General features: G+C 38.5%; 1 protein-coding gene across 2 annotated transcripts in view; it reads right to left on the reverse strand.

Moving 5' to 3' along the window:
• Nucleotides 1-17,437, reverse strand: part of gpr158a (G protein-coupled receptor 158a) — a 155,930-nt gene that overhangs the window by 25,337 nt on the left and 113,156 nt on the right. For both annotated transcript variants that reach the window (XM_067377445.1, XM_067377444.1), the window contains exon 6: nt 2,461-2,570. In XM_067377445.1, the coding sequence (XP_067233546.1) occupies nt 2,461-2,570 (110 nt within the window). The remainder of the gene's footprint in view (nt 1-2,460; nt 2,571-17,437) is intronic.

Below are 17,437 nucleotides of genomic sequence, written 5' to 3' on the forward strand. Positions count from 1 at the left end.
CTTATCACAAAAATAATACACTTTAAAGTGCCTCTATTATGCTTTTCCGAATATTACATTTCATGCAGTGTGCAGTATAGCTGTTTGTGAATGTAAAAGGTCTGCAAAGTTTTAAAGATCAAAGTGCATGACAAATAAAGTTAATGTCTCCTAAAAGAAAGAATTGATTCTGAACTGCCATCAGCAATTCCAGTCTCACTTCCTGTGACAAACCTATGTAACAATGAAGACCTATGGTCTTCATTGGCTGCTTGTGAACAATGTCTACTTTGACCCACCCTCAAACACTGTAGATGTAGCCGATGCCTGGAAGAGTTTGGTTCTTGTTTTTGACATGTCCAGAAGACAGTGTTTTCTGAGCTGCGAATCCACTTTGTATAAGTGCTAAAAGAGCTGAAATTCAGATATGGTAATTGGCATTTTGTTTCCAACATGTGATGTAAGCAGTAGACTGGGCCATAGGACCAATCAGAACAGAGTAGGCTCATGAAAGGGAGGGGTTTAGAGAGACTGAATCTTCGAACGAACAGTTTTCAGGCTTTGAGAAATGAGGTGCAATGTGTATCATGAGAAAATTAAAGAGCTGACCTTTGATATAGGTATGCCTATTGTAGGAGACCTCCAGAACAAAATTATAAACCTTTAAAATAGCATTATAGGGAACTGAATATAATGATTTTAGACACTTAAATTCATGTTAAATAAACTAAAAAGTACTCATTTTTTACTCACTTAAATGGGACTTTATATATCTTTACTGTTCTGATGAATGTACTGACAGGCATTCACTGTAAACTAAAATCTATTTTAATGTCATGTCTATTGCAACTTGTATTATAATTTAGGACATTTAAATATACTTTAAAGGTACAATTTGTGATATTTTTTTCCGCTAGAGGTCGCTAGAAGACTATTCAAAACAAAGACGTAGTTTGATGACGCCAAGTTTTAGAGTGGAAATTTGGGACATGTGGTCTCCATCTCAACGGACGGTGCAAAAGAATAGGGATTGGAGTCTGGAAGAACTCATGTTCATGGATGGGATTATTAACGTTACTGTAGTATGAAGCAGAGCAGGACCGAGTGTTGCGGGAGCTGAACGAGGAGCTGGAGCGATTGATCAACACACGCCTCACGAGCAGCGGGACTTTTATTATGACACAGTCGCCGGCGCCGCTTCCGCTTTTCCGGTCATGAGTTTACGGGAGCTGTCCTTGTCGACAGAATCAGCGGCAGATGGTAAACAGTAATTATGTTCCATAAATAAGTAACACAATCCACCATAAAACGTGCAAGAAGTAAATAAGGAATTGCTTGAAGCAAGCTAGTGGTTTGCTGGACGCTAGACACTACTTCCGCATTTGTCCACGGCACTGTTGTCATGTGGTTTCTACGTCAGTAAAGGTGGTAACAAAGGTAACTGACGTCATTGACAGGCGACTGCACTGTAGTAGAAAACATTAGAGATATTGTTTGTAATCAGCTGGAAAAAATATATAACACTAGCCTAGTGTTTTTTGGATATTTTACTGCAAAAATGTTACATATTGTACCTTTAACATTAAATGTACTATAGAATAACACACTATACATTTAAAATTATAATCAAGTACTCATTGTCTGCAAGTATATTTTTTCTAAAATATACTTTTAAGAATTGAAGTACATTACAAATGCAAATTCAGTAACAGAAGGCATTTCTTTTCGCAAGTCCTGGAGGGTCAGAATATTAAAATTGCATAATAGTGTGTATCAAAAAAGCAATTGCTCTATTTAGAAAATTGGTGGTAGTCTAGTTAAAAATATAATTTTAAATATATTGTTTTAATATTAACAAAATGTATAATTATTCCAAACAGAAACTAAATTAAAATTAACAATTTTGTTATACAACAGTGTGCCCAAAATTTGAATTTGCTATCAATTTTTTTTTTAAATTTTGGTTTTGGTTTAAAGCCCATGAGGAACAGAATGAAATCTAGATAACTCTTCAGTTTCTGTATCGCAGCCTTTGACTCTTTCGCCCACTATCCAATCTGCTACCTGACACCCATTCACCGCATTGTTTTTTTCAGTGTTGATTCTGAAATGGCAAAGATCTCAGCAGGTTCCACCTCATCGGCCATATTAGGAAAGTGCAAGTTGTGACATTTAATAACATTATGTTCCGTGAGTCATCCAGCATTGTGTGTATAGGTGCACGTGTACACGTGTGTGTGTGTGTGTGTGTGTGTGTGTGTGTATGTGTGATTGTTTGTCTTGAGCAGCATATCTATCTCTCAGAGGCATCAATCTCAAAACTTTCACAGATTACAGTGTGTCTTCCTCTTCTCACAGATTGTATGTCATTCTCAATATCTTATTCTACCCACTGCTATGATTAAAATTTTTATCAATCAAGATAGTTCATTATTAAGAATGTGCCCAAAATAATAACAACACTGCAAGTTCTGTAAGTACCTGTAGAGTTTGAGGGTGACCGTTCCATAGACCGTGGCAAACCCGAGCAGACGAACCCATCGCAGCAGGATACAGCGGAAAACACTCGGCTGGAAGTACAGAATCACCACCTGGAAAACAATAAGCAAGCACTCAAATAGAATATGCATTTATCTTAATAACTAAGTAGTGAGTATATATTTATTCAGATGAGAAGGAAATGTTTGGTACAAGATCCCTACAGTTTTGTCCTTGACTGATGGTTAAAGGATAAAAAAGTAAATTAAAGTTTAATATCTAAAGGTGATGTTTGTAATATTAGAATTGTTAGAAGCACAAAACGGAATTGCAAAAACCATAAATAATTTTAAACAGTTTTTACAAATGCGCAAATGAGATTTAAAAGAGGCAAAGTTGACTCTTGTAAAAAAAAAAAAAAAGTACACTTTAGCATACTTTTAAATGGAGTACTACTTACGGAAATGTAACGTGTGTGTTCTGTTTTATAATCATGCTGTTTTGTTTTCCCTCTTTGTCTGCCTGCCTGTGTTCCCTAGTTAGTTTCCCTGGTTATTAATTAGTTCCTGCGTCTGTTCTGTTTTACACTTGATTACTCTTCTCATGTGTTTAAGCCCTGCGTTTCCTTAGTTCCTTTGTCCAGCATCGTCTTAGTATTATATGGTTAAGTTATTCTTTTCTCCTGCACGTTTACTTGTGAAGATTATTATTAAAGGACTGTCTATTTTGTACTCCTTGTCTCCATGTGCCCATTACAGCCACATTCCGTGACAGAATACTGGACCATGATTGGATGAATTTTGTGTTGCATTTTTCTTTTTTTCCCTCTCCCCCCACACAGTGGACCTACCCGCCGTCCAACTACTCTAGGAGTGTTCACTGGAGGACCATACAAGGGACTTTTTAGATCTGTCATGCCTATCAATTGAGCCTAGTGATCACCAGCCCCACTCCGGACCCAGAGCCCAGCCAGCCGCCTCCCACACACTGCATGTAGCGGTCCCTGCATAGCTCCATGAGGATCCCCTGGCTCTGCCTACAGCCGTGGAGTCCATGACTACATCTCGACTCGTTGACCTGTCGGCTCCACATTGGCTCCTCGCTCCCTCTGCGCCACCTGGGACCAGCGTCCTTATGGCTCCACCGGGCTCCTTCGTTCTACTGGCTCCACCTTGGTCAGACGTTGCTCTGCCTTCTCCATGGACTTCCAGGCCCTTCAGTTGCACATCATCCCTCCACCCCTTTGGCTCCTTCGGCTCCACCTTGGTCTTCAGTCCCACTGGCTGGTCCTCTAGCACCCTAGCTCCACATCGGATACCCGTCGCTGTGGCTCCACCTCGCTCTATAGTGCCATCAATGTTGTGTGGGCTCATCGGCTCTTCAGCTCCACCTGGGTCTCTACCTCCATTGGCTTTGTCTCCATCGGTTCTCCCCCGGTGTCATCAGCCAAACCTTGGCTCCACCCTCCTTCGACTCCACCGTGGGGCTCTTCTTGCTCCTGGCTCCACCCTGGCTCCTCCCATCATCATCACTGTCCTGACTTCATCCGCTGCCAGCGCCTCTTTGTTCTGGCTTTTTGCCTGCTCCACATCCTCTTCCAGAGCCCCCACCCTCCCTCCACAATTGGGCTGTTATGGCACGTGGACACATCTTCCCAGAGGGGGACGCACTGTAATGTGTATATTCTGTTTTGTTCTGCATTTTATTATCAAGGTGTTTTGGTTTCCCTGTTTGTTTGTCTGCCTGCCTGTGTTCCCTAGTTAGTTTTCCTGGTTATTAATTAGTTCCTGCACCTGTTTTGTTTTACGCTTTATCATGCTCCTTGATTACACTAAAATAATGTGGAATTTACACACACTAATTTTAATGCTCAAATAAATAAATAAATAAATAAATAAATAAAATAAAACATATTTACTGTTTAACGAGTACAAGGAACCAACAGACTACTAACATCCTGTCAACAGCTTTTTTTTTTTCCTGGAGACACATGAAAGTGCATAAATCAGAAATTCACTTTTCATTTCTCTGCTCATCACTCTATCCAGACCTACATCAAGCCTTCAACCTATTACAAAATACAAATAATCTCTTTGATGTGACTGTGATGTGCAATTCCATTGATCTATCCATCCATCATCCTTATCTGTCACCGTTCTCCAAACAAACCCGTAAGATGCCAAGGAATCTAACAGAGAATTCCAGCACATCATAGCAGTTCCGCTGCATTCACAGAGAGAAAGAGACACTAAAGGTGAACTGTAATTGAAGCAGAATTTCACAGCTGTGCTACCCCCCCCCCCCAACCCCCAACCCCCTCTGTCCCCCACGCGCTGGCCTCTGCTCAATCTCTCTATGTGCAAACAGCCTTGCGACGCTCTGTGTGTAATCTATTAACAACAGTCTGCTCACTTCTCAGGAAGCTCTATTATTAAATTGATTATGGAAAAATGATTCAGAGCTGATGAATTGCTCCAGTACAGACACTTCTGTCATAATTAAGTTGAGAAAAACTAATGATAGACACTCAGATACAACCGTATAGGGGGCTCATGCAGACCCCCACAGCTCCCTCACACACGAGACAACACTAATCTTAAAAGCTGGCATGAGTGAATTGTGAAGTTACACATATTTGAAGTAAAACAGGATATTCAGTAAGAAAAATGGTGGGACTTTATTTTATCTGTTGGGAATTGTAAAAATATAATCTAAATGGTCTTACCACCAAAACATACAATAAACTCATAGTCAAAATAGAAATAATGATATTTTTGTGATTTGTAAAGACATGTACATGGTTTACAGAAGACAAATTTGTAATGTCATGTGCATGTAAGCTTATTTTGTAACAGAAAACATCATAAAACTCATTTTGCATATTTCAATCACACATCTGATCCTCAAACAGGTTATACACAGACTTTGAGTGGTTTGTCAGTTGGAATCGTTCAGTTGCAGTCATTCAACTGCCGAAAGCAGAGCTTTTTTTTTTTTTTTTAAATAGACAATATAATATATAAAACCACAAGAAGACCTTTTATCAGCCTTCAAGGAAATGACAGTCTTTTTTAAAGCAGAATCTCATTCAAATTGTGTCACTGTAGCTGCAAGTCTTTCTATTGCATTATGTCACCAGCAGATGTCCTCTGTGTTTTGAGTGCTTTGATACAGTGAATCATTTGGTGAAGTAAAAGGTTGAAGTGATTCAAAGTTGGTTTCCTAGGGGGTATTCCAGAAAGCAAGGTTACCGTCACATATACCCTGAACTCTTGATTAAAGGGATAACTCATCCAAAAATGAAAATTCTGTCATCATTTACTCACCCTCAAGTAGTTCCAAACCTTTAACAAATTTATTTGTTCTGCTGAACACAAAGGAAGATATTTGGAACAATGTCAGTAACCAAACATATCTCAATACTATTTTATGGCTTCTTTTTCTTTTATTTAATGTCAGTTGTCATTACCAGTTGCACCAAATGTAACAATCCTATCAATTATTTCCTATTGTTTCCAATCCTACAATCTTCTTGGGGTTACAATGCTTGGGAATCAGTTCCAGTACAACAATGCTTAATCACCATAGTACAATGCATCGTTAGAGAAATTAACTAGCTAGTCACAACAAAAACCATAGTAACATGGTTGCATCTGTGTCGTTTGAACCATGTTGGTTCAACAATATAGAATTGTCGTTAATGACGTCAAGTGAAGTAATATCTTCTGCCAATTAATCTATTGCCAAATAATCTATGCGAGATCACAATTAATGTCAGATCATTATAGTTCATTTACTGTAACCGAACAACAAAGCTGTTAATTTTTTAAAATCATGTTAATATGCAGTATTTAATGTTTATTGTGCCCTAGAGCATGATCTATTTATGTTTGCATGTCATACTAACAAGAAATTTCTAACCACAGGTCAAGAGCTGTAGTTGTGACCACACAAGTTTGCGATACTGTTTGCAAATGTTCTTTGGAACTTAAAGGGTTAGTTCACCCAAAAATGAAAATTCTGTCATTAATTACTCACCCTCATGTCGTTCTAAACCTGTGAGACCTTTGTTAATCTTCAAAATACAAATTGAGATATTTTTGATGAAATCCGAGAGCCCTCCATAGACATTAATTTAATTACCACTTTCAAGGCCCAGAAAGGTAGTAAAGACATTATTAAAATAGTCCATGTGACTGCAGTGGTTCAACCTTAATTTTATGAAATGACGAGAGTACTTTTTGTGCGCAAAAACAAAACAAAAATTAAAGCTGCAAGCAGCGATGAAAGGGCCCTTGCACCCGGGCTCACCGCCACCCGTTGGCCTCAGGAAAACAGCGAACAGTGGGCAACATGCATGTAAGTGAGTAAATACAGGAGAATTATGGCAAAATCATGTAAAAGTGCCACACTTCCTGCTGCCAAAAGGTGACGCTATAGCTAACTGAATATTGTCATATAGATGTCTTTAGGCCAGGACTTTTATCACTCATGTGAAGTTTGGGGCAGATCAGACATAGTATGCCTGAGTTACAACAGCTTCCTCTTTCATGGCGAAACATCAGACTTTGTCATGCCGCCACGGACACGCCCTGGTACAACGTCTGGAAATGGCAAAAACTGCACAAATTTTGCAAAGAAAATTCAAAATATCTGACTTCCTGTTGGTTTTCAGATTTCACTCCTATACTTTTTTGTAGGTATTGAGCTGTTAGATGTGTTTACCAAATTTCATACCTGTACGTGAAACGTAGTATCAGGGGCACTTCCTTGAAATTGTTTAGGTAGCCACACTTATTTTGCCACACTTCATTCTGAAACCCATATCAGACGTAAATTTTCACCACTTCTGACGCATCTGCAAAGTTTCATGAGTTTTCGAGTATGTTTCGGCCCTCAAAAAAGTGATTCACCTTACATGGCGAAACATCAGACTTTGTTGGTCACCACGGACACGCCCTTCAACAAAAACTCAAGATCTTTGCAATTTAACATCTCAAAGGCCTTAAGATTAGACTGGCCATATATGATGTTGATCTGGTTTAAACTCTATGAGGAATTAATCACAGTGTAAAACATGTCATTTCCTGCTGCCCCCAGGTGGCGCTATGACTGTCACTGAATATTGCCATAGAGATGTATTCAGGCCAGGACTCTTATAACACATGTGAAGTTTGGGGCAGATCAGACATTGAATGCCCAAGTTACAACAACTTCCTGTTTCATGGCGAAACATCGAAACATTTGCCAGGCCACCAGGGACACGCCCTTCAATGAAAACTCTAGATCTTCGCAATTTAACGTCGCAAAGGCCTTTAGGTTAGACTGACCAAATATGATGTTGATCTGATTAAAGCTCTAGGAGGAGTTCGTTAAAGTACAACATGTGGAAATGGCAAAAACTGCCAAAATTTTGTAGAGAAAATTCAAAATATCTCACTTCCTGTTGGGTTTACAAACCCATTGGGCTGTTTGTAGGTATTGGGCTGTTACATCTGTCTACCGAATTTCATAACTGTACTTGAAACGTAGCACGAAGGGCGCTTAATTGAAATTTTTTAGGTGGCGCTATCGAGCCATTTTGCCACACCTAATTCTGAAACCCATATCAGATGTAAATTTTCACCACTTCTGACGCGTGTGCAAAGTTTCATGAGTTTTTGAGAACGTTTAGGCCCTCAAAAATGTGATTCATTTTGGAGAAGAAGAATAATTGGCTGAGCATTTCCAATAGGGTCCTCACACCATCGGTGCTCGGGCCCTAATAACGACTTTAACAATTTCTTCTCTTTCCTGACAGCTCTTAAAGAAAATGGTGTCATTAAAAAGTAAAAAGTAAATTCAGTATTGATTCATTCCATTGTAAAAATCAATAGTTATTAATGTAGTTTGCATACAATGGTGTCAATGCAGGCAGATCAAAAACATTGTTGAATATCAAGTGTTCCCAACTAAACAAGCCAAAGGTGACAGCTGTTTGAAATTGGTAATTTAATTGCTGTCTATGGAGGGGTCAGATAGCTCTTGGATTTCAAAAATATCTTAATTTGTGTTCTGAAGATGAATGAAGGACTTAAGAGTTTGGAATGACATGAGGGTGAGTAAGTAACTTACAGAATTTTCATTTTTGGGTGAACTAACCCTTCAAGGTTTTGGCAAACACCAAATCATTGAACTATGTTTGTAACGACAGAACTTACAAACACAGTTTGCTAATGATGATTTAGGGAAACATAACAGGTCTGGTACACCAGAATGATGCAGTTATGGCAATTTACCAGCTAACTGCTAATCCAGTCAAAATCTTACCAAAACGGTGCACTTGATACTGTACATTACTCGTGATCTATTGCCATTACTGTGTATCAAAGTGTGCACTTGAAGAAGGACTGTAAAGGCTTACGGTGACATTTAAGACAAGGCCAAACATATAAAAAAGAGGTGTTTCTTAAAGGCACGGTAGCAAAAAAGGGTCAGAGAGAGGGTAAAAATGGATGTGAAAAGCTAAACTCAGATAATTGTAATGACCCCTTTAAATGCACCTTTACTGTCCAGTGGGGCGGGATTGTGTTGTGTTTTTAAAGATGTAGTGTGTGTGTGTGTGTGTAATAGCTGTCTCAGGTCCAGTGACTGAAGTAGTGTGTGTGTGTGTTGTGCTTGTCAGGGGAGCATCCAGTCGGCCAGCTCTTAATTAGAACTGGGAGTACCACACGCCTCTCAACAGATTTAACCAGTCACTGACAAACCATGCAAAACTAACACTCTACACCTTCTCATAAATATCCGATGCAGAGTAAACAGCAGTACTCTCAAGGATTACTTCATTGTCAGCGTAAAATTCATCTCAACTAAAGTGACATCACTGTTTAAAGATATTAAAGGAGACATCGGATGCAAAATTCACTTTTACATGGTGTTTGGACATGTGTATTGGCAGTGTGTCTATACAACCACCCTATTATTATAAAAATCCACCCAGAGCTTTTTTTTAAATCCCCACAAATCATAAGCACTTTGTCAGATCAAGCCATTCACAGATTCTTGGCAAAGTGACGTAAATTTACACAGGCCCCTCCCATGACTGTTGATGGACACAGCCGTTTTGGCATAGACCCGCCCTGAGTGAGCTGTAAACAGTCCACCATTGTTTCGATGCCGCACAGGTGTAGACAAGAATGTTTCCAAAGCAACGGAGGCGTTTTGTTATTGGATATCAGAATAAACATAGCAGTCGTCCTTTACTCTCGACATCTGAGCCGCTGAAGAAGCAGTGGATTAATTTTGTTTTTGAAGGGAATGCGCTCCCGGATCTACGTATATGTGTTTATGTATGTGCTAAAAAGTTGATGTTTTGCTAAAAAGTTCCTGAAGGATGGATCAGTACCTCCAGAAGACCTGAGTAACGTTAAAGGTTTTTTTATGAATCTTTGCAAATTGCCTTTCCTAATAATGAGCTAGTTAGCAAGTTCCACAACAAACGCAGCTAAAGTTAAAAGTCAGTTCACACTGCACAGATAAACACCAACAAACACATCTGTTGGATCAGGATGCAGCCTCCGAAATGAGACGCAGCTAGTGTGATACCTCTGTCGGCGTCTGTTGCCATTGGTCGGAGTTTGTTTTCACCTGACTGAACGTTTAATCGGCATTTGTTGGGTCGGGGAATGTCTGAGCAGTGTGGTATGATTTTCCAACAAACGACAACAATCTCTGACGTAATATGACCTGGCCACGAACCGTTGCCATGATGATGAGGCAAGTCCCTTGCAAAGACTGCCATTTGATTGCGCCGGCGCCTCGTGCACACACAACAAAGCACTGCAAACGTGACATCGCAGCTTGTTCGTTATCAAAATAATACAGTAGAACAAGCATATATGTCATCATTTCTATTTAGAACCTTCTCACTGTAATTCATAACTGCATGTTTATAATGAACAATGCATTAATTACAAACTGTGTAAATTTTATGTAAAGATAACATGGTAACACTACTGTACAATAAGGTTTATAAAGGTATTAGTTAATGACTAACAAGTAATTTTCAAATGTATTTTAATCATTTTTGAGCATTTATAACTAAATAAATAAGAATGGTGAGTTCAATGCAATACCTGCCAAATAGTGTTTACAGCCCACCTGCGGAAGATAGGGGTGGGGTGAACAGTGGCTTATCATTAAAAGGGACATGCACCGAAACGGCTCGCTGTAAACAGAGCTGTTTTTGACCAGGTTTTTTTACACAACCATTAAGAAATTTTAATCAAAGTATGTTATAGACTTTTCATGAAGACCTTAAAGAATCATACTAACTTGTGGAAATTGGCATCTGATGTCCCCTTTAAAACTACTTTAAGTGTACTACAGGAGCGACTAGAACTGTTGTATTTTGAAGGCCTTTAATGTGTCAGAACGCAATTCATTACACAACACAAGTATGACTGCATCTCAACGTTATTGCAAAGGAAAGCAAGACTGAGCATTAACTGTCATCTTCTACATTCAGTTTCCCTTTTCAGGTCAACTAATGTGAAGCAGCAGTTTGAAGAGAATCTTGCTGAGCAAGTGAAAGATAGTTAAACTGTCAACGGGTATAATAACCTGAATAACACAGTCAATGTAGTGACACAAAGATTTGAAGGTAACTCTGTTGCCCCTTCAGCACTGAATTTATTATTTGCCAGACCAATGAAAGGAATCACATTAAATCTGTACTACAGGACCACGCACTTGCAGCACACAGCTGCCTTTGTGTACTTAAAGTATATTTCAAATATAGAATTCTTACATAGTTCATATTTTGTACAGCATACTTGAAAATTGTATGTGAAACAATAAACATTTCAAACAGTGGTATACAGCAATGTTGTCACATAACAGTCCAGAAGTGTCTCCAAATTTGCATTCTGTCAAAGCGTGTACTACAATTAAGAACTTTAATAGCATATTTGATAAAATATGCATTATTGTAGCATGAATACAAACCAGATATACTACAATACATATGACATGTTGGCTCTGTCAAGTAGCAACATTTCTGATTTTGCATTTTTGCGACACTTTCAAAACGAAATGTCAAATTAGTTGAGCTAATGGCGCATTCAATTTTATCCAAAACAGTTGAATGTTAACCCTTTCCCCGCCATTGATGAGATTATCTGTCATTTATGTCACGTTTCCACGCTATTAACAACTTTTTCCAGCAATCCATGTTTTCACTGTTATACAGTAGGGGCCACTATTACGCATCTTCTGAAATAGTACAGAATCTTAAGACCTAAAAACAAGTGAACAAGAAGCAGAAACAAGTGATAGAAGATTGCTTACGCACATGTAAGCTAACGCGATCATCAAACATTTAACAGTATATAAATCAAAACTGCCTAACGTCACTGAATGAAATGTCAAACCCATGAAAAGTGAAAGTGAAGTGACATGTAGCCAAGTATGGTGTCCCATACTCAGAATTTGTGCTCTGCATTTCACACACCCAGACCAGTGAGCAGCCATTTTTGCTGTGGCACACGGGGAGCAATTGGGGGTTAGGTGCCTTGCTCAAGGGCACCTCAGTTGTGGGTAACGAGAGTGGAAGAGAGCGCTGCAGCCAAAGGTGACAGTATTGGCAAATATTAGTAGGTCATCCAAGCAGTCCATGCTTAAAGAAAATTGTGCTCAGTAGCCATACTGCAAAACCAGTAAAGGTAGGACGATAGTTTGCCATTCTGAACATACCCATCATCCCTTGCATGCCACTCACAGCTAAGATGAACCTTCTGCATAATGGACTCACATTGATGACCGGTTGAAAGCCGATCCACACGTACAACAGCCAAAGATCAATGAGAATTAATGTAACCTGACCTCTGTGCGTGTGTCTGTGTGGTGTGTGCCGGCACCAGAGCCCCATCCAAAACATGAAAGACAAAGAAGAACAAACATCTGAGGCTGCGTAATTATCAGTGTGTTGCAGATGTGCTGCGACCCCCCTTACGGGACCGTTCGTGCTAATCCGATTAGCAGAGGCATTAATGGTCGTCCCATAGCAGTGGAAAAAGACACAGGCACGTGGTTATTTTGGCTCACTAGCTCTGAGTCAGTCGAGGGACGTGGCAAACTCAGGGGGGGAAGCCAAGAGGAGGCGACGGAAGTTGACGTTGCCCAGATTGGTGAGGCGAGACTGTATTTTGTATGATGCAGGAAAGTCTCACTGCACTTGGAGCGTTAAAAAACACACAGCGCTTCAAGTGGCTGATTCCTCAGAGGGCTCGAGAACACAAACAAAACGCAGTTGCCGTGGCGAGAGACGACGGAGAGCCAGACGGTAACCAGGTTGAGAAAAAAACACTGAAGCAAAGCTTGAGTCATCATTATACATTAGTGCACCTATATCGACAAATATTCATTTTTTCAGCCTCTTTCACAATATTCAATCTTGCCATTAATATGCTTACTCTGAAATGGCTTAAAATGGTGATTTTTTTTTAAATCAAATAAACATCATTTGATCCAAATAGTTATTGCTGCTAAGTTGTCTAAATTGTTTTAAAATGTGATTAAAAATAATCCAGGCACACAAAGAAGTATTATATATTTTATATTGCCATGACAATTATATTGAATACAGTATTGTTATTATTATTAAAGTATTAGTTCACTTCAGAATTAAAATTTCCATGTCATCCAAGATGTTTATGTCTTTCTTTCTTCAGTCGAAAAGAAATTAAACATTCCAGGATTCTTCTCCATATACTGGACTTAAATGGCTACCAATGGGTTGAAGGTCCAAATTGCAGATTAAATGCAGCTTCAAAGGGCTCTACACGATCCCAGTCAAGGAATAAGGGTCTTATCTAGTGAAACGATTGGCCATTTTCAAAAAAAAAAAAAAAAGTATTTACTATTTAACCACAAATGCTTGTCTTGCACTGCTCTGCGATGCACCATGCATTACGCAATCACGCTGGAAAGCACACGCATGATGTAGGTGGAAAACTCCGCTAACTTCAAAATCGTTCAACATCATTTTTTTTTTTGTAGGGCGTTTGACTTAGTCTTTGCACGTTTGCTTTGTAAACACTTGCTTGGTACTTCTGCTTATATCACGTGTGACCTTTCCAACGTGATTACGTAATGCGTGGTGCAGTGCAAGATGAGCATTTATGGTTAAAAAGTATACAATTTTTTTATTTTTTAATTTTTTTAGAAAATGACTGATCGTTTTGCTAGACAAGACCCTTATTCCTCGGCTGGGATCGTGTAGAGCCCTTTGAAGCTGCACTGAAACTGCAATTTGGACCCGTTGATTCCTGTTGAAGTCTACTAAATGAAGAAAAATCCTGGAATGTTTTCTTTAAAGACCTTAATTTCCTTTTTGACTGAAGAAAGAAAGACACAGACATCTTAGATGACATGAGGGTGAGTAAATTATCAGGAAATTTTAATTATGAAGTGAACTAATCCTTTAAATATTGAATATAATGATATTTTAAAAATGACCTCCGACACTAATCAGCAAGTACTAGCACCTATTGTAACACCTTACAAACTAGCATTTTCCAAAAACAACATTTAAAAAAACACACGCTCTTGATGTGAAGGGGATTAGCTGAATGCCAAGACAGTCCAGAACGAAAAAGGGAGCGAGACAGCTCTGACATTTCCACAGTTTGCCTGGAGCACTTACTTCCACTCTAAATATTAGTGATGAGAGGAACTTAATGACGAGACCTTCCTTCTTCCCAGAAAAACTGAATCTTTTCGTGAGAGACAGAGGCACAGAGGAGCAGCTGACGCATGTCTTGTCTTTGGGGAGTTGGCAGAGCTCTCATCCATCACAGAAACATGCTGTCGGGTCACACCTGCTATACTGCACACACATGCACTGTCAGCACTCACTAATTTAATGTTATTGCACATTCATGAATCAACAACAGGTTCAACAAAAAACTACAGCACTGAATATGATTCAACTAAAGCATTAAAAGAACTACAGGGATCACAATATTTTACAGTGTATAGCTATTACTACAGTTACTACATGTAATATGTGTAACAAGGACACTGTAAAATAAAATGTTACCAGATAAAGTGTAACCTAATTTTGTTTTTCATGACTATTTAATTTTTCACCCTTTTCATGACCTTTGGAGTTACACAGTGGGTCTTGCACCCTCTATAAAAGACTTCTATGTAAATTACCTTTGCTATGATTGGCTAAAAAATAGTGTGGCCAAAATTGTATCTCACAGTATAAGCAATTTTATATCACAATAAGAGTACATACTGTTTGTAACAGTTTGGTATTATGAATGACGAGATGGAGTAGGAACTCAGAATAGTGTTTATTCAAACACTCGGGAACACAGGGAAAACATAGGAGAAATCGCAAGCCACTAAACATATACGAGAAACGACAAAGATCTGAACATAACAGGGAGTATAAATAACATAATGAACATAATGACAGACAGGTGCAGAAAATATGAAAGCATAAGAACAAACAAGTACATAATCAGAAACGAAGGAAACAGAAACTAAACAGAGCAGGGATACAGTGACTAAAGGAAACAAAACAGAATATCAAAATAAGAGTCCTTAATCATGACAACTGTTCAAGTTTTGGGTGGGTAAGATTTTTATTGTTGTTTTTGAGTCTCTTATGCTTACCAAGACTGCAATTATTTTTTATAAAAAAGTAACAACAGCAATATTAATATTAATTAATAGTAATAAAATATTATTACAATACAATATTAAATATTAACCGTTAAAGGATTAGTTCACTTTCAAATTAAAATTTCCTGATAATTTACTGAAAACATTCTGAGATTATTCTCCTTATAGTGGACTTCACCGGACCCCAAACGGTTGAAAGTCAAAATTACAGTTTCAGTGCAGCTTCAAAGGGCTTTAAACGATACCAGACGAGGAGTAAGGGTCTTATCTAGCGAAACGATTGGTCATTTAAAAAAAAAAAAAAAGTAAATGCTTTATAAACACAAATGCTCGCCTTGCAAACCGCCTTCCGTATTCTTAAAAAAGCTTACGCTGTATGTCCTACACCTTTTTTTTTACAACTTACTGAACTAACGCAGCGGCAGTTCCATTTTTTTGAGACTGTCCTCCAAAAAAATAAAAAATAAAGCACCTTATTCAAGCACCTTATTACGACCTATTTTTGCGTTTTGAAGTCATGCTCCCTCTAGCGGGAGTAAAAATAATGACAGTGTCGTGTTATTTCTGTCCTCATGAAATGACATATGACTGTCATCACCAATCAAAATGTGTGTTCATTTAAATGCAACGTGTGGACTTTTTACACCATTTCTCCTATTTCCATTTAGCAAAACTAATTTTTTATTAATGACTACACCCACCACCATCCCTAATCCTAACCTTAGTGATTTATAGCGCATATACACTTTATGAGCACGTGTTCCCTGAGATCGAACCCATGATCGCATGATCACATGATTGCATATTGTTATTGCAATGCTCTACCAAATGTATGCTATGTGAAACCCGAAATATGACGCAGATAAAAGGGAACAATGCATTAAAATGAAAATTAAAATTAAAATAAAATGTTCACTGACATTATAAAGCTCAGATGCATCAGGATATTTATTAATATTTATTAATAATTATGTACATCAAAAAGAACAAAGTCATGTACACCAAGGATGGCTTGAGGGTGAGTAAAGCTTGGGCTAATTTTCATTTGAAAGTGAACTAATCCTTTAAACATACTGTGGCGACCAGGGCGGGCGAAAGCCCTGAGGGAACGGCGCGAGGCCGGTGGTGCGAGAGTTAACGAGCTCCACCTGGGAGGCGCACCAGCCTTGAGTCTCTCACGGAGGAGCTCCGGAGGCATAAAAGGAGGAGCGACGACAGTGAAGGACGAGAGAGGACTAGGCCTGGATATTATTTTATGTTTTATTATGTTTGTGTGGCCGGCAGACGTCCGCGAGGGTCTGCCGGCATTACTTTCGTTTTGTTCTTTGTTTATTTTGGAATTAAAGTTTTGTTAAACGTTCGCCGGTTTCTGCCTCCTTCTTCCCGTACACACAAACTATATTACACAAACTGTTTTAGATTTGAAAATATTTTAAAATGTAATTTTCAGTCTTCAGGGTACTGTTTTTGTTTGTTTGTTTGTTTTAATGTTGAAAAAAGTTGTGCTAAAAGTTTTTTTTTTTATAACATTGTAAAAGTCTTACTGTCACTTTTGACCAATTAAATGTGTTCTTGCTGAATAAAAACATTTATTTCGTGCAAAAAAATGGTTGTATATTTTAAATTACCATGTGATAATTTAGTTAATTTACTTAAATTGCATTTATCTTGTTTTAAAACATTTTGAATATTTTAACGTTTAAGGATTGACCCAATTTATTTAATTTATTAAGTGTCTCACTGTAACTGAAAATTTGGCATTTTTATTTTTCAAAAAGAGGAACAAGTCAGTATTATCTTTTGTGATAATCAACATTATGCCGCATGTGCTGTTTATTTTGAACATAAAATGTTTGTTTTTGTGAATTGTGGGGTCTTTCCATAGGCCGCAATGCATTTTATACTGTACAAACCGTACTTTCTATCCCCCTACCCTACCCTACCCCTTACCCTAAACCTAACCATCACAGGAAACTCACATCACATCACAGTGCACATTTCTCTTATTTTCTCATAAAAACATAATTTAGTATTTTTATTAATTAATTTACATTGTGGGGACCGGTGGCTGGTCCCCACGATGTAGGTGAACTCAGGTTTATATTACATCGTGGGGATGTAATATAACCCCCCCCCCCCCCCCCCCCCCCCCCCCCCCCCCCCACACACACACACACACACGCAAGCCAGAGCAAATGCCATTACATACAATATTGATCCCTCTCTTCCATTCTCTTGTTTTTAAACTCTCCATTATTAATCAATGCGAAGTGCTGGGAATCAGGGTGATCTTACTGCTTCTTCA

Source organism: Chanodichthys erythropterus, chromosome 23, assembly GCF_024489055.1.
Source record: "Chanodichthys erythropterus isolate Z2021 chromosome 23, ASM2448905v1, whole genome shotgun sequence".
Lineage (NCBI taxonomy): Eukaryota > Metazoa > Chordata > Actinopteri > Cypriniformes > Xenocyprididae > Chanodichthys > Chanodichthys erythropterus.